We start from the raw sequence: 25265 nt of genomic DNA on the forward strand, positions 1-25265 counted from the left end.
GCAGAACGAGAACAACAAAATCAGAAATCCCATCATGCTTTGCACAGCATAAGGGGAAAACTGCCCGGGCAGTTTTCTTCTGTGCAGCTAAAAATGAGGCTTGTATAAGGGTGCGTACAGACATGCGACTATAGTCGTTTGAAACGATCGTTACCGACGGCATTGCCCGACGATCGTTCGTAAAAAGTGCACAAACGATCATTAAAACGACCGACCAACGAGATATGTCGTTGGTAAAGAACGATCCATTCTGCCAGATCTTTTCCAACGACCATCGTTTAAAAAGTAATGTCTGTACAACGATCAGTCGTTGATCGTTCGTTCTCAAAGCTTTGCACATGCTCAAACAGTTCTTTTTGACACTTGTGTTTGAAATCAGTTTATACATCATGTTGCGCACGCAACGCTCGTTCCAAGATCGTTCGTACACGAACGATGTTCAAAGTAGCCTTTCTTCAAACGATCATCGGCCGATACCTCCTTTAACATCGTTCGTCGTTCAGAACGAACGATCGTTATCGTATGTCTGTACGTACCCTTAGAGAAACAAAGTTCTGATGCTGTAAAACTATTAAAGAAACACAAAGCCTTTTCAGTGCTAATGAGTCGATTCTTAGTCCGGAGGTTTACTTTAACACTGTGGTCCTCAAGTGGTTAAGGGCCCGTTTCCAAAAGAGCGAATCTGCATGCAGATTTGCATAGCCATTAGCCAATAATAGTAATTGGGCCTGTTTCCACTTGTCATGAAAACTGCACAGCAGAGCCATCAGAATTTGCACATCGCAAGGCTAGTGTGTGATTTGCATGTAATGTAATTAATAGGAAATAAATGTTTTTGCTTTGTGAATTTTCATGCAAATTCGCTAAAGTTTTTGTTTAAAATCAGTGTAAAAGCACACAGGCACTGATATGGTTAAAAACAATCACATACCTACAAAGATACACGAAAACGCCAGAAAATTCGTTTATGCGTTTTCCGCAAAGAAATCGAACCGCACTAGTGGAAACTGGCTCTCACACTATAAAAGTGCTTTTCTGAGCGTTTTGCGATTGATTAGCGTTTAATATCGCTCCCATTCTCTAAAAATAACGTATGGGATAATCATGGCGATTCTAATGAAAGTGAATGGGAGCGATTTTAAAAACTTCTAATCAATTGCAAAGCGCTCAGAAAAGCGCTTCTAGTGTGAATGGGCCCTTTACAGTGTGATAATAAACAACTACAATGTTGCTTGCGTAAGGCGCTTTGCTCAGACCATTCAGTATGTTCTTTAGAAAACCATATTTCCCCAGGCACTGCTGCAGAGGTATGGAATGGCCTTACCCTTGATATTCAAATAGTATTCTATTTTATCATAGGTTAAAAGATACAGCTATTTCTAACCGCAGGGAGCTTTGGTCTCCAAGAAAATGTCTTCCTTTATAGACAGTAGCGTGTGCTGTACTATACACGATAGAGGACAGCACAGAGAGTATCAGTGCATTTACAGTGGGAGGTGAAGCATTGGTTGTCCCCGGCTATTAGCGCAGCTTCCTCTTCCCGTCCATCTTTCACTTTCCCCCGACAGCTGGGGTAAAATGCAGTCTGCAATTGACGAGGAGGATGGGGAGGTTTGTGCTTATAATGAGGGAGGAGAGGAAGGAGATGCCGTACTGGCTGATCTGGAGTACAAGATCTCGGAGCTGGTGGGAGACGTGGAATCGGAAATGGATTGTGACAGCCCTTCTGGCCGCTATATTCCCTACAGGTAGCGCTACACCGGAAAGTTTTCCTGAAATGATTGTACGCGGAAGTGTTGTACACGCCACATTGCTGATTGGGTTTCCTGGGAAATACAAATATTTGCACGCCTGAATGTACACTCACTTGTGCCATTGTAAAGCAGGTAATGCATCTGCACTTCACCTTGTAGAACTGCCCTGTCATGGTCCATATAGGTGTAATAATACAGTAGAAGAAAATTAAAGGGTTTCATTCATCATACGATCAGTCGCGAAATTATCTAATTGCACACCATGTTTTGACTTAAAGGAGTCATCAGGCAATATAAATTACCCCCAATTTACTTACCTGGGACTTCCTCCAGCCTCTTGCAGCTGACATGTCCCATGCTGCAGCTCCGCCCTCAGCCGCCAGCCCGGGGTCACTGCTGGTACAGAGGCTGACCTCAAGGTCGTCCTTATGCTGCATACACACTTGAGATAAAAGTCTCTGGAAAATGCAAGATCACAGACCAATTTTACCCCATTCCATGTAGTATGAGAGCCATACTCTACACAGTCTATTCTATGGAGCTGCACTTCCCATCAGATAAAATCTTTGCAAGATGCTGCACACACAGATGCCCATACACATTCAAAAGATCATTATCTGCAAAAGATCTCTTCCTGCAATAGATCCATTCATAGTCTATGAGATCTGCAGATCCTCATACACACCTTGTTTAACAGACTTCATCTGCATATCTGGCAATCATCTGCAGATCTGAAAATCCATCCTGGTGGATCTGATCTGCAGATGATTGCCTGCTAAACAAGGTGTGTATGATGATCTGCAGATCTCATAGACTATGAATGCATTTTGAAGGAATGGATCTATTGCAGGAAGAGATCTTTTGCAGATAATGATCTTTTGAATGTGTACGGGCATCTTTGTGTGCAGCATCTTGCAAAGATTTTATCTGATGGGGAGTGCAGCTCCATAGAATAGACTGTGTAGAGTATGGCTCTCATACTACATGGAATGGGGTATAATTGGTCTGTGATCTTGCCTTTTCCAGAGACTTTTATCTCAAGTGTGTATGCAGCATTACTGCGCCTGCGTGGAGCACCGCTATCAAGTCCACGTTGTCCCCAGAGTAATGCACAGGCGCAGAACTACTGCGCCTGCGCAGTACGCGGCGGACAACGTGGACTTGATTGACATCGGTGTTTGCGCAGTAGAGAAGGTCAGCCTCTGCACACGGCGGGGACCCCAGGCTGGTGGCTGCAATTGGAGATGCGGTGTGGGACATGTCTGCTTCAAGGGGCTGGAGGAAGCCCCTGGTAAGTATATCATGGGACAGGAAATTTTGCTTTACATTTCCTTTAAATGCAATCTATTCTTATTACTGTTATAAGACCCCCAGGTCAAGTCCATTAAACCCTACGAGAAATTCGTAAGCTGCTTACTACAAGTGGCCCAGGACCAAACATGATAAATGAATTGTGATGAATTCTGGAGAGTTGCAATAAGATGCAATTTTCATGTTTGCATGTAAATTTAATGCATATTGAATGCAGCTTGGAATTGGGACAGTTAGGCCCTATTCACACTAGAGCGTTTTGCTGGCAATTTTGGCAAAACGCTCAAGCACTTTTGAAAGCGATAGTGCTATAATACCCTATGGGCCCGTTCTTACTTGGGCGATTTGCATTAATCGCCAGCAATTAATGCAAATCGCCAAATGCAAACGCGTAGCCTGCACCATTTTCAGGTGATTTCCCAGCGATCGTGTTTCAGTGCTATAGAAGCTCTAAACGCGATCGCGGGAAAATTGCTGCAGTGTTCAGTGATTTTTTTCTGCGTTAAATCACAGAAAAATCATGCCCGCAGTTTTGCGCTTTCAAGTGTAAATGGGGCCTTAGACCTCTTTTCTACAAACTGTTGAGCTGTGTGCTCAGCAAGCAGGTACCAGGCAGCAGTGAGCAGTTGTGAGTTTGAGAGGCGTTTCACTGCCTATTAACAGTCCGTGGAAAAGAGGTTTAAGGCATCTTTTTGCACGGACAGTTGATAAGCAGTGAAATGCCTCTCAAACTCTCACAACTGCTTGCTGAGCACACAGTTCAACTCTCCGTGGAAAAGAGGCCTAAAGGTGGCTACACACCTTTCAATATTCATGCAATCGGACTGAACCATTTTTTTACAATCTTACCAACATCCATGTAGTATAACAGCACTTGGTGATTGATTTTACAGCCACATTGCATGAAAATTGTGTGGTGTGTGACCACCTTTAGGGTCCTTCTATATTTGGTGCTGTTTGAATTTCCAATTGCCTTTAATGGCCATTGCGACGAATAGGACAGAGTACTGCGATGCAACGCAGTAAGTGTAAAAGGATCCAGAAGCAAACCTGATATGAGGCAGCTCACTGAGGGTAGGAACACACTAGGCAGTGTGGGAAAGGTAGCGTTTTGCTGCATGTGCGTTTGTGTTCTCCACATGCGTTTTTAATGTGTTTGTGGTTTGCATATATAAATTGCGTATGAGTTTTGCATGCGTTTTTATGCAGATCACTAGGAAGTCAAAAGGAAGCAGAACTATATCAAACTTTTTTTTTTTTTAAAGTGCATTAAACCGGGCCCATTCACAATAGAAACGCTTTTCTGAGCGTTTTGCGATAAGAATTTGTAAAATTGCTCCCATTCACTTTCATTAAAATCGCAATAAAAATCGTGGAAAAATTGCAGCGATTTTCATGAGTTTTTTTGCTATTTTTACCGCGATTTTAATGAAAGGGAATGGGAGCGATATTAAAAATCGCTAATCAATTGTAAAACGCTCAGAAAAGTGCTTCTAGTGTGAATGGGCTCTTAAACTCAATATCTGCGTCAACATGGACTTTCATTATGTGCGTTTTAGAAAGATATGCAGCAAGACCAGAGTTTTAAAAAACGCACATTGCAGAACGCAAACATGCGTTTTTTTTCATGCGGCCCATTAACTTGCATTTTCTGCAACGCTAGCGTTTCTGACTAGTGTGTTCCTACCCTGAAAGATTGATACTTGCCTTAAAAGATGGAAGGCTCCAATTACCATAGAGCCTCCTCGTTCCTCCATGCTGGCCATCATTTCTGCACTGTGCCTGGTTACATTTCAGAAGTACTTTCGGAATCTCAAGCTTCCAAATATAAGTGCATCAGTACTGCGTACCAGGGCTGTGGAGTCAGTCGGAGCAATTTTGGGTACCTGGAGTCGGATTATTTTTGTGCCAAATCCACAACCCTGGTAAGTATTAGACTAAGGAGTCTGAGTTGGAGCCATTTTGGGTACCTGGAGTCTTAAGCTGGAGGTTTCTTAAGCTGAGGAGTTTGAGTCGGATGATTTTTGCACTGACTCCACAGCCCTGCTGCGTACGTGTGAGTTTGGTATGTCTCCTCTTTGGAAGTACTCTGGGACCCTAATAAGGCCTCCTTTCCATGGACTGTTGAGCTGTGTGCTCAGCAAGCAGTTACCAGGCAGTAGTGAGCAGTTACCAGGCAGCAACAAGCAGTTTTCAGGCAGCAGTGAGAGTTTGAGAGGCGTTTCACTGCCTATCAACAGTTTTTTGAAAAGAGGCCTAAGTCTAAGGCCACATACACACATCAGACCATAGTCTTTTGAAAAAGATAAGACCAATTTTACCCCCTTCCATGTAGTATGAGAGCCATACCTTTACAGTCTTTTCTATGGAGCTGAACTCCCCATCAGAGAAAAATCTTTGCAAGATGCTGCACACACAGATGCTGTACAGACACAAAAGATCTGTTCCTGCCAAAGATCCGTTCCTGCAAATTGCATTCTAAGGGTTCGTATAGACGTACGATAAAGATCGTTCGTTACGAACGATTCGTGACGTTTACACGATATTCAAATTAGACCAAAAAGATTGTTCGTAATGAACGATTGTGTACACACGAACGATATAAGTATAAAGTACTGAACGACGAACGATAAAAAAATGCGTGCGCAAACCAGGGCTGTGGAGTCGGGCAATTTTGGGTGCCTGGAGTCGGAGTCGGGAAAAAATGCACCGACTCCTAATGAATTTGTAACTGTAATTAAAATAGAAAATATGATAAAATGTTCTATTTCTTAGATAAGTCATTAAAAATGTGTATATATACAGTAATAGCTGTGTTTAGTCCACAAAAATTAAATAAACCAATCAAAATTAGTTACTTGTGCTGCTTCAATAAAGCAGTCCCCGTATTTTTAAGGTCAGATATACATATCTGATTGTGACTGTATATATGATGTGTACACAGGAATCTCTTATATATACTAAATAACATCTATGCTGTAAGAATAAATCCTGATGTGTAGCCGTGTCACTAATAGAGATGGTCAATGAGATGGAAATAATTCTGCACTGATGCTGATTTATGCAAATGTATGCACTCCCTTTGCTGATGAAATCAAATAATTTGATATGTTGTTAAAATTTGGTTTGGTGACTACAAATTAAAGGGTACCTGAGACGGATGAAAATTAAAGTTTTATACATACCTGGGGCTTCCTCCAGCCCCCTTCAGGCTAATCAGTCCCTCGCTGTCCTCCACCACCCGGATCTTCTGATATGAGTCCTGGTAATTCAGCCAGTCAGCACTGTCCGGCCGCATGCCGCTCCCACAGCCAGGAACATTCTGCACCTGCGCAATAGTGCTGCACAGGTGTAGTATGCTCCTGGCGGCGGAGTGTGTGCATGCGCACTACGCCCGACTGGCTCAAGTACCTGGACTCATAGCAGAAGATCCAGGTGGTGGAGGAGGACAACGAGGGACTGATTATCCTGAAGGCGGCTGGAGGAAGCCCCAGGTATGTATAAAACTTTAATTTCATCTGTCTCAGGTTTACTTTGTTACACAGTAGTACTATACTCTACATATGCACTCCCCACAGAGCTGCAGGGAATCCACTGAGAATGCTGTGCACATTGAACACAGAGGTGTTGTCTGTCACCCATAAACCTGGTTCAGATTGTGCATGAAGAATGTGTAATAGAGGAAGAATCTTCTCATTCCCCTGCAGAGTACCTGCACATCATTCTTACATGTACCCACACTTACATTGCCTAGGGCCTGATAGATGTTCTTTGTTCCGGTTTGTACCTTTTACAAGTACTCTTACCAAGGACTAGTTTTAGTCTAAAGGGAATATAGTAGTCTACATATCCTTCTCACTTCAGTTGTCTTGTAAAATTCCTAAGCATTGACAGTTAAGAGACGAATTTCATGTTACATACTTTTAATCAAAAAAATTGTAATATGCAAATTAGAGGAGTCGGAGTCGAGGAGTCTGAGTCGGTGGAATCCTAAACTGAGGAGTCAGAGTCGGTGGATTTTTGGACCGACTCCACAGCCCTGGCGCAAACAGAAGTGACGTTATGACAGGCAGTAAGAACATGCGTACTACTCCACAGATAATCATTATCGGACGATCTTTGTACACACTGCAACGATTGAACGATTATCTTTAGAAAAAATCCGTCGGGTTGGATCGGTCGGATTGAACGATAACGGTCGTTATCGTAAAAAAAAAAACGATCGTTGGAAAATTTGGAACGCACGATTATCGGTCCGATTGTCGTTATCGTTCGTTTTCGAACGATCGTTATCGTACGTGTGTACTCAGCTATAGTCTATGAGATCTGCAGATCATCATACACACCTTGTTTAACTGACATTCATCTACAGATCAGACAATCTGCAGATCTGAAAATCCATCCTGGTGGATCTGATCTGCAGATGAATGTCTGTTAAACAAGGTGTGTATGATGATCTGCAGATATCATAGACTATGGCTATCATTCATGAACAGGCTGTCGGTAAAGAGAATTAGTGTGGGAAAACACCGCTGGCGAATTTTTAGACTTCTGGGTGGGCATTCATAGAGATGTATCCATGTGCGGAAGCAGTGCGGAGATTCCCCGAGCTAAGCTGGCGGTAGGCAGGCGGAGACACGGAAGCTGCAGAGTTGATACATTTCTCCGTGTTCCGCTCTGCTACAGCTGCCTGGGAGGTCTGCGTGTCTCCATTCACTTACATTGGTATCGCCACATCAGAGGGAGCGGTACTTCCCAACCTCACACCGCTTGCGGTGATCTTCATGAATGAACATTTTGCTACATTTGTACAGATAATCACCGCACAAGGCGGTGATTTATCACTCTGCTCGGTAGTGTCATTTTTCCATGCGGAAAGAGGCTTTATGAATGCTGACTTTGCCGAGTGGTCGGTAAAGTCAGCTGTTTTAAGCATTTCCGCATGCGGAAATGCTTTATGAATGATAGCCAAAGAATGCATTTTGCAGGATTGGATCTCTTGCAGGAACAGATCTTTGCAGATACTGATCTTTTGAATGTGTACAGCATCTTTGTGTGCAGCATCTTGCAAAGATTTCTGTCTGATGGGGAGTGCAGCTCCATAGAATAGACTGTGTAGGTATTGCTCTCATACTACATGGAAGGGGGTAAAATTGGTCTGTGATCTTTCATTTTCCAAAGACTTTTATCTGATGTGTGTATGAGCCTTAAGAAATTTAACCTGGCATGGTGCAGGAACATTGACCAGCATGGATGACCAGGAAGACTCTATAGTGTGCAGAGGCTACTGTCTTTTTAGGGAATTATCAAACCTAAATTGCATTACCTTGCTTCCTTTTGCACACTTCACTGCAGCAGGCCTGGCTCTGTCTGTGATTCCCTTCATAGGAGACGAGGTATGTAATGTAAAAATGACTTGCCATTTCTGTTCACTCACTGGGATTTGAGGAGGCTGAACTGGAACTTACAAAAGGTCTAACTAGATTCTGGGAGCAAAGGTTTTTGATTAATAGAAATGGTCAATGAGAAGCTAATGACCTCAACTTGCGTAGTAATATAATGCAAATTGGGTACTTATTCGTTAGCCGGGCGCATCCGGCAGGTGGCGCTGTTGTTGCTAATTTCAATCACAAAACTGTGAATGTCAACACCGGATGCGCCCTGCTAAACTGTATGTAATGCGCCCGGCTAACTGAATGTAAACGCCGTAGGTGGTAACAATATGTATATTAAAGAAGAGAGTTAATTAAATGACAAATAAGCCGGCGGCAATGTGACAGATCAAGCCGCTGGCTTGTTTCGTGACTCGCTCTCCTCCCCCCCCCCCCCCCCTTGCCCTGTTTCGTATAGAGCCCTGGGGAGGGGACTCGTGTCCCCCCCCAGAGTCGTTCGTCGCAATAAAACAAGCAGGATTCCCTGCCGCGACAAACGACTCTGGGGGGACACGCAGGGCTCTATACGAGAGAGGGCAAGGGGGGGGGGGGGAGGAAAGCAAGACCCGAAGCAAGCCGGCGACTTTATCTGCCGGATGCGCCTGGCTAACGGATAAGTGCCGCAAATTGTATTCAGCTTAGAATTAAGGGCTCTTTTCCACGAACTGTTGAACTGTGTGCTCAGCAAGCAGTTACCAGGCAGCAGTAAGCAATTATGCAGCAACAAGCAGTAGGGTAGGAGCAGTGCTTTTCAGGGCTGCTAGATTTGGGCGCAGCCGGCGCCTCCATAGACTTCAATAGGAATCATTCCTATTGGAAGCGCTCAGTGAGTAACGTCGGCTCAGTCAGAAGACGGAGCCGATGTTGCTTAAAAACCTAATAATTCGGCCTCCAGCAATTGCTGGAAGCCGAATTATTTCATTCCCCCACTATCCATGGTGGCCTGGAGGGGGAATAGTAATTAAATCGGCCCGGACTTGTGCAGAAGCAGGATCAGCTATATACCGCTGTATCCTGCGCCCAAGTCTACCGGCGCCGATTTCAAATGTACTCCAAACAGTTACCAGGCAGCAGTAAGCAGTTGAGAGAGTTTGAGAGGCATTTCCCTGCCTTTCAACAGTTCGTGGAAAGGAGGCCTTAGGCCTGGAACCCACTGAAATCCGCAAACGCAAAACGCAACCGCTAGCGTTTTGCATGAGCGGTTTGCAAGCGGATTCATGCGAGTTTTCGGTCGCGTTTTGCAACAGTGTATTTTTTTCCTCAGCGGTTGTGTAGCGTTTTGCGTTTCGCGTTTTTATCCTGATTGGTCCTGTGAATTATTTTTAATTTTGTTACAGTGTGCTGAACCGCAAAACGCTAGCAAAACCGCTCAGTTTAGGTTTTGCTGAGCGTTTCTGCTAGCGTTTCAATACTTTACATTGAAGTGCTAACGCTCCCAAAATGCTGCAGGTCCTGCGTTTGCGTTTCTGGGAAACGCAAACGCTCCTGTGGAAGTTGCCCCATCCATTAACATCAGCTGAGCGTTTTGGCAAAACGCTAGCGTATCGCAGCGCTGCCAAAATGCTCAAGAAAACGCTCTTGTGGGTTCCAGCCCTTAGCCTGGTACACACTTTCAATTATGATTGGCCAATCACTGACAAATTTTACCACCTCTATGTAGTATGAGGGTCAACAGGCATTGAATGCTATGAGAAGATTGCGTAGGTAAACTGTCATACTGCATGGAGGTGGTAAAATTGGTCAGTGATTGGCTATTCATAGTTGAAAGTATGTACCAGGCTCTGCTTGGTGTGCAGATCTGTCCTTTGCAGGCAAGCTGGATTTTTGACTATCTTATGGATCACTAGGGCTGGTCAACAAGTAGCAAATAATTTTGAGTTGATGCAGCATAATACAAATTTTCAGGGTTCATGTTCCATTTTCAAGCTACATAATTTTGCATAATTCTTAATCAACAAATTATTTGAGGCTAGGAACACACTAGGCAGAAACTGTAGTATTGTGGAAAACTGTACAGTTTAAAGGATACCAGAAGTGACATGTGACATGATGAGATAGACATGGGTATGTACAGTGCCTAGCACACAAATAACTATGTTTTGTTTCTTTTTTTTCTTTCTATGCCTGAATGAGTTAAATATTAGGTATGCAAGTGGCTGACTCAGTCCTCACTGACAGGAAGTGACTACAGTGTGACCCTCACTAATAAGGAATTCCAACTATAAAACACGTTCCTAGCAGAAAATGGCTTCTGAGAGCAAGAAAGAGGTAAAAAAGGGGAATTTCTTATCAGTGAGGCTAAGTTCACAGTGTGACGTTAAATGCTGTTTTAACGTTCGACTTTAACGCAGAATAACTCCCTGCAATGAAAAAGCAATGCCCTGTTCACAGTGCACACGTTGCGTTTGTGTCTAACGCTGCACGTTAAGTAAAAGTACTGCATGCAGTGTGTTATACACGTTATTAGCTGCGTTGGACTGTTTGCACATGCTCAGTAATGACTTGGAAGCATACTTATCATTGCCTGTATTTTTTACTGTATCTGCTGTATGCGACGGTAACGCTGCGTTGCCACTTTTTGGGCGCGTTGCGTTGTAAGCTTGCGGTGCGACTTTAACGTGGCATCAAAACGCAACGTCCCACTGTGAATCTAGCCTGAGGGTCACGCTGTAGTCACTTCCTGTCTGAGTCAGGACTGAGTCAGCCACTTACATACCTGATATTTAACTCTTTCAGGCATAGAAAGAAAAAAAGGAACACAGCATAGTTATTTGTGTGCTAGGCACTGTACATACACATGTCTATCTCATCATGTCACATGTCAGTTCGGGTATCCTTTAAGGCTGCTTTTACAGTAGGATCTTACAGGCGCACGTTAGTGCAGCCTGTAACGCAGCCCACCACACAGTAATGAAAAATCAATGGGCTGTTCACAGTGCCCACGTTGCGTTACATTGTAACGCTAGACGTCAAGAGAAAGTACTGCATGCAGTACGTTATACGCGGCTAAGCCGCGTTAGACTGCTTGCACATGTTCAGTAATGTTGGGGAGGAGGGGAGAGCGGCCAGGCACATGGCTAATTAATATTCACTGCACTTTGTGACGTGCAGTGTTTACTTTCTAGAACGGCCGCTTTGTGCTGCGATTGGCTGGCGGGACCACGTGATGCCGCATGCGTCACAAAGTACGCATCACGGACGCCAGAGTGAGCTGCACAACGCGGCTCGCTCTGACGTCCACATCCAACACCACCAGGCGTTGCGTTAGGGGCACGTTATGCGACCATAACGTCCCCTAAAACGCAACGTCCTGGTGGGAAAGTAGCCTGAGAGCTAATGAAAGACTACAAGCCTAATGTAAATTACTGGTACATTGGTACTTCTCATAATGAATTTATCACCTAATTGATAAAAATAACCTTTCAGCAAATTAATCACTCAAAGTAACTTGTTCCTGATGAACTTAAAGGGACACTTAAGCCTGCAAAAAATAAATAAATTCAGTTTTACTCACCCGGGGCTTCTACCAGCACCCTGCAGCCGTCCTGTGCCCTCGCAGTTGCTCTCGGATCCTCCTGTCCCCTGCCTGCAGCTACTTTCACTTCGCCGACAGGCCTGGTGACACATAGTCTTCTTCGCGTTCCTGTCCACAATGGTGCTATTGCAAACAAGGAGACGCATGGCCAGGCCTGCGCAGGCACAGTGAGCCTGTCAGCCGAAATCGGAAGTAGCGGGCGGCAGGGGACAGGAGGATCCGAGAGCACTGCGAGGGCACGGGATGGCTGCAGGGGTAGGAGCCCCAGCTGAGTAAAATTTTTTTATTATTATTTATTTTTTGCAGGGCTTAAGAATCCATTTCAATATAAGGCCTCTTTTCCATGGACTGTTGAGCTGTTGCCAAGCAGGAGTGACCAGTTAAGAAGCAGCAGCAAGCAGTTGCCAGGCAGCAGTGAGCAGTTGTGATGCTACGTACACACATGCGACAATGATCGTTCGTTGAGAATGACGAACGAACTTTTAATTGATGAAAGAACGACCTAAGTAAAGTTAGTTTTGAAATGTGTGTAACGATCTGATCGTTAGAACGAACGTTACATCACGTAAAGCAACTATTACGCTTGCGCATAAAAATGAGAAGTTTCATGGAGAAATAGCGAAATGCGCATGTCAAGCCTAGTACAAACGACCGTTTCCAACGATGTACTACTTTTGCAAACGATCGTCGTTGGTAAAAATCCGCCAAGCTAGATCGTTCGTTTTTAACGATCTAGCTCGTCCGTCGTTAGACTTAATGATCGTTGGTTGCTTTTTTTTTTTTTTTTTTTTTTTTTTTTTTTTTTTCTTTTTTTTACGATCGTCGTTTGAAACGATCGGGGAACGATCGTTTCAAACGACTATAGTCGCATGTGTGTACGCACCTTGAGAGTTTGAGAGGCATTTCACTGCTTATCAACTGTCCGTGGAAAACAGGCCTTACTTTTCTTACCTTCATTTATATTTTTTCTTGTTGGAAACTTAAAGGGCTCGTTTCCACGCCAAATTCAGAGTTTTCCCGCAGGCAAATCGCGCGGGGAAACTCTGCCATAGCGAACAATGGCACCGCCGCCGAATCGCTTGCGTTAGCGTTTCGGCCGGCATTTCCATCCAAATTGGTGCAAATCCCATAGCCGTGCATGGCCCGGCTGATTGAAACTGCGCGTCTCGCAGACGCTTGCGGCACAAGTGGAAACGAGCCCAAAAATGTAGCCTAGATAAGGTGAAAAAGCTTTGTGAATCATGCCCAATATGTGTTTTTGAAAACGCACAAACTTGCTGCTTAATTTTCACAAATGCATGTAAAATGCACACAATAATGGGTACTTATCCGTTAGCCGGGCGCATCCGGCAGGTGGCGCTAATTACTATTCCCCCTCCAGGCCGACATGGATAGTAGGGAAAGATGTAACTCTGGAGTTTTGTCGCCACCTGCCGGATGCGCCCCGGCTAACGGATAACTACCCAATAATGTACAGTAACTCAATGGAGACTTTTTTATGACACTGTATTTTACTTAATTGATTAGGGAAATGAGTAAAACTACAAACCTGAAACGCGATAAGAACTGCAAATAATTAAAAACACGCAGTGCAGGCAAACTCATGGTTTTCTGCACTGTCTAGTCTGCTCCCAGCCTGGATCTTATTGACCATCCCTACTATTCACATTGGAAAATAAATGAATAATTGCCATACTCAATAGATAATTAATCAGTCAAGCTAACCAGTATCAGTTAGGCCCCGTTTCCACTAGTACGGTGCGGAATCGCCGCATATCACTGCTGACAAAATCGCATGCGGATGCGATTCCGCATGCGTTTTTTGCCGCGATTTCGCATAGGCAGGGTATATGCGATTTTAACCATGTCACTGCCTGTGTCAATTTACATTACTTTCAATGCGAAATCGCATGCGAAATCGTGGTAAAAAACTCATGCAAAAAACGCATGCGATTTCCCTATTAAATACATTGCCTGCGATTCACCTGCATTCCACACGCAGGCAAATTCTGCAGGGTCTACCGTGCAGAAAAATCCTGCACATAAAAACGCGAATGAAAACTGACAAGTGGAAACAGTCCCATCCACTTGTATTGCTTATGCGAATCCGCATGCGTTGTCTGCATGCGGATTCGCGCTAGTGGAAACGGGCCCTTAGGCCTCCTTTCCAAGAACTGTTGTTAGGCAGTGAAATGCCTCTCAAACTCTCACAACTGCTCACTGCTGCCTGGTAACTGATTCTTGCTGCATGATAACTGCTTACTTCTGCCTGGTAACTGCTTGCTCAGCACACAGCTCAACAGTTAGTGGAAAGGAGGCCTCAGGGCCCGTTTCCACTAGAGCGAATCCGCATGCGTTGTCTGCATGCGGATTCGCATAACCAATACAAGTGGATGAGACTGTTTCCACTTGTCAGTTTTTTGGTGCGTTTTTCTGTGCAGGAATTTTCTGCACGGTAGGGCCTGCAGAATTCGCCTGCGTGAGGAATGCAGGCGATTCGCAGGCTATGTATTTAATAGGGAAAACGCACATGCGTTTTTTGCCGCGAATTCGCACGAAAACTAATGCAAATTGAACCAGGCAGTGACATGGTTAAATTCGCATATACCCTGCCTATGCGAAATCGCGGCAAAAACGCACGCGGAATCGCATCCGCATGCGATTTCGTCAGCGGTGGAATCCCGGTGATTCGCACCGCACTAGTGGAAACGGGCCCTCAGGCCTCTTTTCCACAAACTGTTGAGCTTTGTGCTCAGCAAGCAGTTGCCAGGCAGCAACAAGCAGTTACCAGGCAGCCGTGAGCAGTTGTGAGAGTTTGAAAGGCATTTCACTGTCTAACAACAGTTCTTGGAAAGGAGGCCTTATGGCGTGTACACACTTGAAAGATTAATGAAAGGTCACAGACCAATGTTACCACCTTCCATGTAGTATGAGAGCCATACCTACACAGTCTATTCTATTGAGCTGAACTCCCCATCAGATAAAAATCTTTGCAAGATGCTGCACACAATCAAAACCTCAGTATCTGCAAAAGATTTGTTCCTGCAAAATTCATTATAATTCATTCATAATAGTCTATGATATCTGCAGATCCTCATACACACCTTGTTTAACCTCCTCAGCTGTATGCCCAACACTGTGTCGGGCATACCGCCGGCTGTCCCCAGGAGTCCCCCAGTATAATTTTTAGCGATCGGATAGCTGTAATAGCTTCAGCTAGCACTATAGCTAGCTAGTAGTGGTGGCCGGCATCCTAAGATTACTTTTGATCGCCACTAGATGCATTAACCCCCACCCCCCCTCCCCCAGATCCAGCGATCTGCGCAGCCTCCCTGCACATCTCCGGTCCTTTCTATGCAGAGGATCGGGTCTGCGCATGACGTCATGTGCGATCCTCCCCATAGAGAAGAGCTGAGCTGTCTGGGGAGGCTGTGCCGGTCGCTGGATCCAGGCTGGGTAATGTATTTAGCGGCGATCGGGGGGATCAAAAGTAATCTGAGGATGCCGGCCACCAATACTAGCTAGCCTAGTGCGAGCTGAAGCTATTACAGCTATCCGATTGCATAAAATTATAATGGGGGACTGTCGGCTGCAAATCCTCTGGTGTGCGTAACTTCCAGGAGGTTAACAGACATTCATCTGCAGATCTGGCAATCCTCTGCAGATCTGAAGATCCATCCTGGTGGATCTGATCTGCAGATGAATGTCTGTTAAACAAGGTGTGTATGAGGATCTGCAGATATAGACTATGAATGCATTTTGCAGGAATGGATCTTTTGCAGGAACAGATCTTTTGCAGATACTGATCTTTTGAATGTGTACAGCATCTTTGTGTGTCTTGCAAAGATTTCTGTCTGATGAGGAGTTCAGCTCAATAGAATACTGTAGAGTATGGCTCTCCTACTACATGAAAGGGGGTAACATTGGTCTAAGATCTTTCATTAATCTTTCAAGTGTGTACACACCATAGGTCATTTGACTCTAATTAGCATGGTGCAAAGCCCAAGCTTCAGGCTTTGTTTCCACTAGAGTGGTAAACATTTTTTTTGTTTGTTTACCACATCATGAAACTGACTTTTCCACGAGCAGTTGATAGGCAGTGAAAAGCCTCTCTGTGGCCTCTTTTTTCCACGGACTGTCCATCTGTGTGCTCAGCAAGCAGTTGCCAGGCAGCAACAAGCAGTTACCAGGCGGCAGTGAGCAGTTGTGAGAGTTTTGAGAGGCATTTCACTGCCTATCAACAGTCCGTGGAAAAGAGGCCTAAGGGCCCTTTCACATGGGCAGTTGAACTGTGTGCTCACCAAGCAGTTGTCAGGCAGCAGCGATCAATTATGAGATAGCAGCAAGCAGTTGTGAGAGGTTGACGGACATTTCACTGCCTATCAACAGCCCGTGTGAGGCCTCCTTTCCACGAACTGTTGAGCTGTGTGCTCAGCAAGCAGTTACCAGGCAGAAGTAAGCAGTTATCATGCAGCAACAAGCAGTTACTAGGCAGCAGTGAGCAGTTGAGAGAGTTTGAGAGGCATTTCACTGCCTATCAACAGTCCGTAGAAAAGAGGCCTGACAGGGCCGAAACTCTCACAACTGCCTGTTGCTGCCTACGAACTGCTCACTGCTGCCTGGGAAATGCTTGCTGAGCACACAGTTCAACTGACTGTGAAAATGAACTCTAATCAGATCCTATTTTATAAAATGGGATGCACACATGCCAGTCTGCAACAGATCTGTTGTGGTAACATACTGCACGCAGTGCATTACGATGCTGCACGCCGTTATACCGCAAAGGAGCCACCACACTGTCAGTGATACATTGGGCTCTATTCTCAATGAGTTACCGCATGAGTTAAATTAGGTAGTGATAAACACCGACCAAAATATCTCCATTTTCAAATTCAGGGCTCGTTTCCACTATTGCGTTACGAAATCGCTGTCGCAAAATTCTCATGCGGATGCGAATTTCGCATGCGTGTGCATGCGAATTTTCGTGCGAATTCGCATGGATGACTATGTATGCGAATTTAACCATGGCAATGCCGGTGTGCTTTTCCACGAACAACTGCAGATCCTCGTCGGACTCTGTAAAAGTAATCAAATTTGCAGACGACACAACCATCGTCGGTCTCATCACCAATAACGATGAGAAGGCGTACCGCCACCAGGTCTACAGTATCTGCCACTGGTGCAGAGTGAACGGATTGGTCCTTAACACAGCGAAAACTGTGGAGATGATCATTGATTTCAGGAGGCATGCTCCCACCCTACCTCCAATCTGTATTGATGGCAAGGAAGTGGAAAGAGTTCCCTGCGTCCGCCTTCTGGGCACAACCATCTCCAATGACCTGAGGTGGAAAGCCAACACTGCCTCCACACAGAGGAAAGCCCAACAGAGACTTTTCTTTCTTCGTCAACTAAAAAAGTTTGGTATGGCCCCAAAACTTCCGACTAAAGGTGCGTACACACATGCGACTATAGTCGTTTGTAACGATCGTTCCCCGATCTTTACCAACGACGATCGTTACAAAAAACGAACCAACGACTATTAAGGCAAACGACGAACGAGGCAAATCGCTACAAAACAAAGTTCTGTCTTGGCGGATTTTTACCACCGACGATCGTTAGCAAAAGTGGTACATCGTTGGAAACGATCGTTCGTACCAGGCTGGACATGCGCATTTCACTTTTTCTCCAAGGAACTTTACAATTTTATGCGCAGGCGCATTAAGTGCTTTTACGTGGTGTAACGTTCGTTCTAACGATGTGATCGTTACACACTTTTTAAAACTAACTTTACTTCGGTCGTTCTTTCGTCAATTAAAAGATCATTCGTCGTTGACAACGAACGATCGTTGTCGCATGTGTGTACGTAGCATTAGGGTACATACACACATCAGACTAAAATGAAAGATCACAGACCAATCTTACCACCCTTCATGTAGTATGAGAGCCATACTCTACACAGTCTTTTCTATGGAGCTGAACTCCACATCAGAAAAAAATCTTTGCAAGATGCTGCACACACAGATGCTGTACAGACACAAAAGATCAGTATCTGCAAAAGATCTGTTCCTGCCAAAAATCCATTCCTGCAAATTGCAATGATAGTCTATGAGATCTGCAGATCATCATACATACATGATTTAACTGACATTCATCTGCAGATCAGATCCACCAGGATGGATTTTCAGATTGCTTGATCTGCAGATGAATGTCAGTTAAATCATGTATGTATGATGATCTGCAGATCTCATAGACTATCATTGCAATTTGCAGGAATGGATTTTTGGCAGGAACAGATCTTTTGCAGATACTGATCTTTTGTGTCTGTACAGCATCTGTGTGTGCAGCATCTTGCAAAGATTTTTTTCTGATGTTGAGTTCAGCTCCATAGAAAAGACTGAGTAGAGTATGGCTCTCATACTACATGAAGGGTGGTAAGATTGGTCTGTGATCTTTCATTTTAGTCTGATGTGTGTATGTACCCTAACTTCTACTCTGCTACAATTGAATCTGTCTTATGCTCTTCCATCCTGGTCTGGTATGCCGGCTCCTCCGCCAGCGACAGGCTCAAACTGCAGAGGATCATCAGATCAGCAGAGAGGATCATCGGGAAAGCCCTTCCTACTCTGGACCTCCTCTACCACTCCAGGCTGAACACCAGAGCATTAAAGATCACCAACGACCCCTCGCACCCAGGCCACCGCTTCTTTAGTCAGCTTCCCTCGAGCTGGAGACTCAGGTTCCGGTCCATTCTCACCAAGACCTCGAGACATAAGAACAGTTTCTTTCCCTCTGCTGTCAGCCTTCTGAACTCTCTCTCACGAAATTGCCCATCCCCACCCTACAAATTCAAGCCACACTATAGCACGCTGAACTGAGGCACACTGCACATGGACGGCGATCTAGCTCCAGCGAACTTTCTGCCTGTTCTTTGGGTGTATTTTTGATTTCTGATTTTTGATTTGTAAATAATGCTTCATTGTATTCCCCTGCATCTGGTTTTGTTCCTTCAGACTGCAAGGTTCCATCCTGTATCTGTATTTGTATCTGTATCAGTCCCCTGTACGTGCCAAGCCCAATTCCGGGCACGACCCAGTCGTGCTTGGCGAGAATAAAGATTCTGATTTCATGCGAATTCACATGAAAATTCGCATACCAAAACAGCATGCGAATTCCCTATTAAATACATTAGCGGCGATTCACATGCATTCCACTCGCAGGCGAATTCTGCATCTCTTTTGTGCGTTTTTTTCACTGCTAAAAAAACGCACCTCAACAACGCTACAGTGGAAACAGGCCCATCCACTTGCATTACATGTGCGAATCCGCATGTGTTGGACGCATGCGGATTCGCGATAGTGGAAACTAGCTCTCACAATCTTTTTTTCTCTCCCTAAATTACCTCATGCGTTAAAAGTGAGGTAAAAGTGTGGTAATTACCTCAAAATGTATCTCCAATTTGAGATTCTCAATTGAAAAGTTGGTGTTAATTAAGGATTTTTTTTATCACCTACAAATGGTAGGTGATAATTTCCACTTCTCTGCTTTTGGCCTTCAGGATGGAGCCTTTTGAGCTTTGTTTGCTCGAGTTTGTCAATTTTACATAGAAGGCAGAAAAGACGAGTGTGTCTAATGTCAAGGCTCACTTTCAGACCTCGTACAGTCTTTTAGATGATTTAATAGATGCCGAGGAGGAAATTCCTCTCTGCTGTAAAATATAAGCAACAGCATAATTACCTTTTAAAGAAAAACATTTCTTTGTTACAGCTGATACAAATCCAGCAAAAAATCTCCAGTGTATGTACTTACTGCTTTCATGGAAGCAGACATAGGGTTAACATCCTGTATTTACACATTAGCTGCTCTGCTAAGGCAGCCAGCTGGCACAGCTGAGAGCTAAAATTACAGTTGTGATTATTCACAGATAAGGGGGAATTAGACATTCTATACATACGGGGTGCATTTCTATATGTTTTCATTCTGTCCTGCGCAAGAGTTGAGGTCTCACTTTAAATGTGACAGGCTTTCCTGGGTTGTCTCTGTATATGGGCTGCCCTACAGTGGTCAAAAAAGCTTTATTTCCGTACATATTACTGACTTATCACCTGTTTTACCGCACTTTTATCAAACATTTATCACACTTGGTACATTTTTAGTGAATACTCACAATTTTTTTACTATTTTTAGTGAATTATCACTGGAGGTAATTTTTCACCCAAAAAGTTACAGTACATGGTTTTGTGAATAGAGCCCATTGTATTGTGGCAAGCCATGTTACAAAGGGTCCATTAGGCCTGAGATACACTGTGAGCGCTGTCTGATTTTTTTTTTTTTTTTTTTTTTTTTTTTTTTTTTTATTAACCTCCTTGCCATTCTGATTCTTTCCAAATTTTAGGGTCTAAAAGAGGTGCAATTTTTTTCACTCTTTCAGACCCTAAAACCTGAAAAAAATCATTCTGGCAGGGAGATGTGCAACAGAATAAAAAATTTACCTTCCTGGGCTCCAGCGCTGCAGTTTGCACTTTCACCACAAGATGGCGCTAATATACATTTAAACGAACTTCTCTATATTTCTCTAATATAGAGAAGTTCGTTTTACATATTAGCCCCGCCCCCGATGACGTCACGCTGCCACCACCGCTCTGCTGCTCCGCTTGGCTGCCAGGTCCCCGGAAGAATAGCGGGGACATGGGGATCCCGGCGGCCAGGGAAAGACCCCACACTGCCGGGGAGAGAGGCTGGAGTCCCGCTGCGCAGCGCGATCGCGCGCAGGACTCCAAAACCTAAGGTAAAGCTCTGCAATGCCTATCCCGACCTGAGCTCGGGATCACCGCTAATAGCTTCTTTTTTCTACCCCGAGCTCAGGTTGGGAAAACCGGCAAGGAGGTTAAACAGTCCTATTGCGCGTATCTCCACAATTGCGATTTCAATGCACGTCAATGGGTGCATTTTTTTTTTTACAAACTCACACACAACGCTGACAGCCAGAAAAGCACTCAGTGGGCTCAATTCTGGTAGCATTTAGTAAATAATTACCTCATGGAATTGGGTCTACCTCATGAGGGAAATCAACTTTTGAATTCTGGTAGTTTAAGTAAAGTTTTACCTCATGTAATTTCATGAGGTAATTCATGTGGTAATTTTCTACTAAAAATGTGTGGTATTTAGAAGTGAAATACCTCACACTTGAATTCTGAAGTGAAATAAGGTGCGTGTTTGCATGTCTTTTACGTCACATAATTAGACCTACCTCTACCACATGATAAATGCAGTGTTGTGACATAATTGTTATATCTGTCACATAACGTGGAGCCTTTTCAGCTTGTTCTTTGTTCCGACCCCCAGCCTCTAAAATCCTTCATGTAGTATGAGAGCCATACTCTACACAGTCTTTTCTATGGAGCTGAACTCCACATCAGAAAAAAATCTTTGCAAGATGCTTCACACACAGATGCTGTACAGACACAAAAGATCAGTATCTGCAAAAGATCTGTTCCTGCCAAAAATCCATTCCTGCAAATTGCAATGATAGTCTATGAGATCTGCAGATCATCATACACACGATTTAACTGACATTCATCTGCAGATCAGATCCACCAGGATGGATTTTCAGATCTGCAGATGATTCTGATCTGCAGATGAATGTCAGTTAAATCATGTGTGTATGATGATCTGCAGATCTCATAGACTATCATTGCAATTTGTAGGAATGGATTTTTGGCAGGAACAGATCTTTTGCAGATACTGATCTTTTGTGTCTGTACAGCATCTGTGTGTGTGCAGCATCTTGCAAAGATTTTTTTCTGATGTGGAGTTCAGCTCCATAGAAAAGACTGTGTAGAGTATGGCTCTCATACTACATGAAGGGTGGTAAGATTGGTCTGTGATCTTTCATTTTCCAAAGACTATAGTCTGATGTGTGTATGAGCCTTTAGGGATGATCAATGAGATGCAAATTGATGCAAGTTTATGCAAGTTTTTATGCACATATATGCAGCTTGAAAATAGACCGATCAGTTTTAACCCAGGTTGAAATAGATTGGTTCATTTTCAAACTGCATATATTTGCATAAAAGTTTGCATCAACTTGGAAAAAATTGTATCTCATTGATCATCCCTAGCAAGTGTGCTGAGTGTTGGCCTGAAGTGAGAGTGAGTGTTGAGAGTGAGGGGATAAGGTTAGAGTGAGTTGTCCCAGTATTGGTTATCCAGCTATAGGTACCACAGTATAGGTAGGCCTGCTATAGGTGCCACAGTAAAGGTAGGTCTGCTATAGGTGCCGCAGTAGAGGTAGGTCTGCTATAGGTGCCGCAGTATAGGTAGACGGTGGGAGGGTAGGCAGATAGGTAGCTGGGTGGCAGGGTAGGCAGATAGGTATACGGTGGGAGGGTAGGCAGATGGGTAGCTGGGTGGCAGGGTAAGTAGTTAGGTAGCTGGGTGGGAGGGTAGGCAGTTAGGTAGCTGGGTGGGAGGGTAGGTAGATGGGTAGTTTAGTGGGGTAGGGGCCCGACTCTTATTCTCCCTGCCTCACCTCGGGGTCCCCCCTCCTATTATAAGCGGCGGGAGAGCGGCATATACAGCAGGCTCCAGCGGGGTTATCAGACGCTAGATGTCCAGCTCCCTCCCGGGCTACGGTGTCTCTTCTGTATGCTGCTCGTAATAAACCAGGAAGCAGTGCGAGCGGCATACAGAGGAGACAGCCTAGCCTGGGAGGCAGCTGGACATCTAGCGTCTGATTACCCCGCCGGAGCCTGCTGTATATGCCGCTCTCCCGCCGCTCATAATAGGAGGGGGGACCCCGAGGTGAGGCAGGGGGGGATCTGAGTCGGGCCCCGGGGGTGAGGGGGGGGGAAATGTGGTGAGCCCCGGACATTTGAAAAACCCAGGAGGACCTGTCCGGGCAAAAGAGGATGCAATTTAGTTATTTTAAGTAAATAGTGGCTGGGTGTTGGGAGGGACTATATATATTGGCTATGTGGGGGTGGGGGGGAGTGGCTGGCTATATACACTAGCTGTTCACAGGGGGAATATTGCTATAAACTCTTGCTGTATACAGGGGGGGTTGCACTACATATGTATATATTGGGCCAATATATACATATGTAGTGCAACCCCCCCTGTATACAGCAAGAGTTTATAGCAATATTCCCCCTGTGAATAGCTAGTGTACATAGCCAGCCACTGCCCACCCCCACATAGCCAATATTTATAGTCCCTCCCGACACTCACTCCCGATTCCCAGCTACTGTTTAATTAAAAAAGACTACCATGTGCTACGATTCCCCTAACGACAACGCCCCCTCCACCCCCCCCCCCCCCCCCCCGCACACTCTCTCCGGACGTCCGGCTGCTATTTAATTGAAAAAACTACGCTTGATCCCCCTGTGTGCAGTGAGGTGGGCATCCATAGTACTACTCACCGTTATGGCTGTCTCCAACCGATTCCTTGAAGATTACATGCTGAAATCGGCCGGGAATCGGCCTTTTAGTATATGAGCAGCTTCGACAAAGAGACAAATTTATCTCTAATCCGATTCTATTTGGGTTTGTTCACACTGCAGGCGTTTTCGGCTTTTTTTTTGTTTTTTTTTTGCCCGCATGAGGGTTTTAAAAACGCATGCAGGCAGAAATTTTTGAGGCGATTACTCCTTAATGAAAAGTATAGGAAAAACGCTCACAAAATTGCTTTGTGTAGCGATTGCATTCGCGTTTTAAGAATAAATACAGTGTATTTATTATTTTCTGGGTCTGATTTGCGTCAGGGAGTGAATTACAAAACCGCTCGGTAAAAAAAACCGCTAAGCACAAAAACGAGGTTGTCGTGACAATAGGAGGCGCCCTTTATGTTAAGTTGCTTCTCAGATAAATCTACATGAATAAATAACGATATTCTCCTACCTTATTTAAGGAGACTTCCAATTTTGTAAAAGATATAAAATACAGTGGGTTGCAAAAGTATTCGGCCCCCTTGAAGTTTTCCACATTTTGTCATATTACTGCCACAAACATGAATCAATTTTATTGGAATTCCACATGAAAGACCAACACAAAGCGGTGTACACATGAGAAGTGGAACGAAAATCGTACATGATTCCAAATATTTTTTTTACAAATGAATAACTGCAAAGTGGTGTGTTCATAATTATTCGGCCCCCTTTGATCTGAGTGCATTCAGTTGCCTATAGACATTGCCTGATGAGTGCTAATGACTAAATAGAGTGCACCTGTGTGTAATCTAATGCCAGTACAAATACAGCTGCTCTGTGAGGGCCTCAGAGGTTGTCTAAGAGAATATTGGGAGCAACAACACCGTGAAGTCCAAAGAACACACAAGACAGGTCCAAGACAGATCAGGGATCAAGTTATTGAGAAATTTTAAAGTAGGCTTAGGCTACAAAAAGATTTCCAAAGCCTTGAACATCCCAAGGAGCACTGTTCAAGCGATCATTCAGAAATGGAAGCAGTATGGCACAACTGTAAACCTACCAAGACAAGGCCATCCACCTAAACTCACAGGCCGAACAAGGAGAGCGCTGATCAGAAATGCAGTCAAGAGGCCCATGGTGACTCTGGACGAGCTGCAGAGATTTACAGCTCAGGTGGGAGACTCTGTCCATAGGACAACTATTAGTCATGCACTGTACAAAGTTGGCCTTTATGGAAGAGTGGCAAGAAGAAAGGCATTGTTAACAGAAAGCATAAGAAGTCCCGTTTGCAGTTTGCCACAAGCCATGTGGAAGAAGGTGCTCTGGTCAGATGAGACCAAAATACAACTTTTTGGCCAAAATGCAAAACGCTATGTGTGGCGGAAAACTAACACTGCACATCACTCTGAACACACCATCCCCACTGTCAAATGTGGTGGTGGCAGCATCATGCTCTGGGGGTGCATCTCTTCAGCAGGGACAGGGAAGCTGGTCAGAGTTGATGGGAAGATGGATGGAGCAAAATACAGGGCAAACTTGGAAGAAACCCTCTTGGAGACTGCAAAAGACTTGAGACTGGGGCGGAGGTTCACCTTCCAGCAAGACAATGACCCTAAACGTAAAGCCAGGGTAACAATGGAATGGTTTAAAACAAAACATATCTATGTGTTAGGATGGCCCAGTCAAAGCCCAGATTTAAATCCAATCGAGAATCTGTGGCAAGATCTGAAAACTGCTGTTCACAAACGCTGTCCATCTAATCTGACTGAGCTGGAGCTGTTTTGAAAAGAAGAATGGGCAAAGATTTCAG

At 44.5% G+C, this 25265-nt stretch overlaps 1 protein-coding gene across 1 annotated transcript in view; it reads left to right on the forward strand.

The window, feature by feature from the left end:
- Positions 1-1504: 1504 nt before the first annotated feature.
- The window catches only part of FNTA (farnesyltransferase, CAAX box, subunit alpha), a 58537-nt gene continuing 34776 nt past the window's right edge, over positions 1505-25265 (forward strand). The window contains exon 1 of the mRNA XM_068271144.1: positions 1505-1748. Coding sequence (XP_068127245.1) covers positions 1579-1748 — 170 coding nt within the window. The 5' untranslated portion in view covers positions 1505-1578. The remainder of the gene's footprint in view (positions 1749-25265) is intronic.

Source organism: Hyperolius riggenbachi, chromosome 1 (assembly GCF_040937935.1).
Source record: "Hyperolius riggenbachi isolate aHypRig1 chromosome 1, aHypRig1.pri, whole genome shotgun sequence".
Lineage (NCBI taxonomy): Eukaryota > Metazoa > Chordata > Amphibia > Anura > Hyperoliidae > Hyperolius > Hyperolius riggenbachi.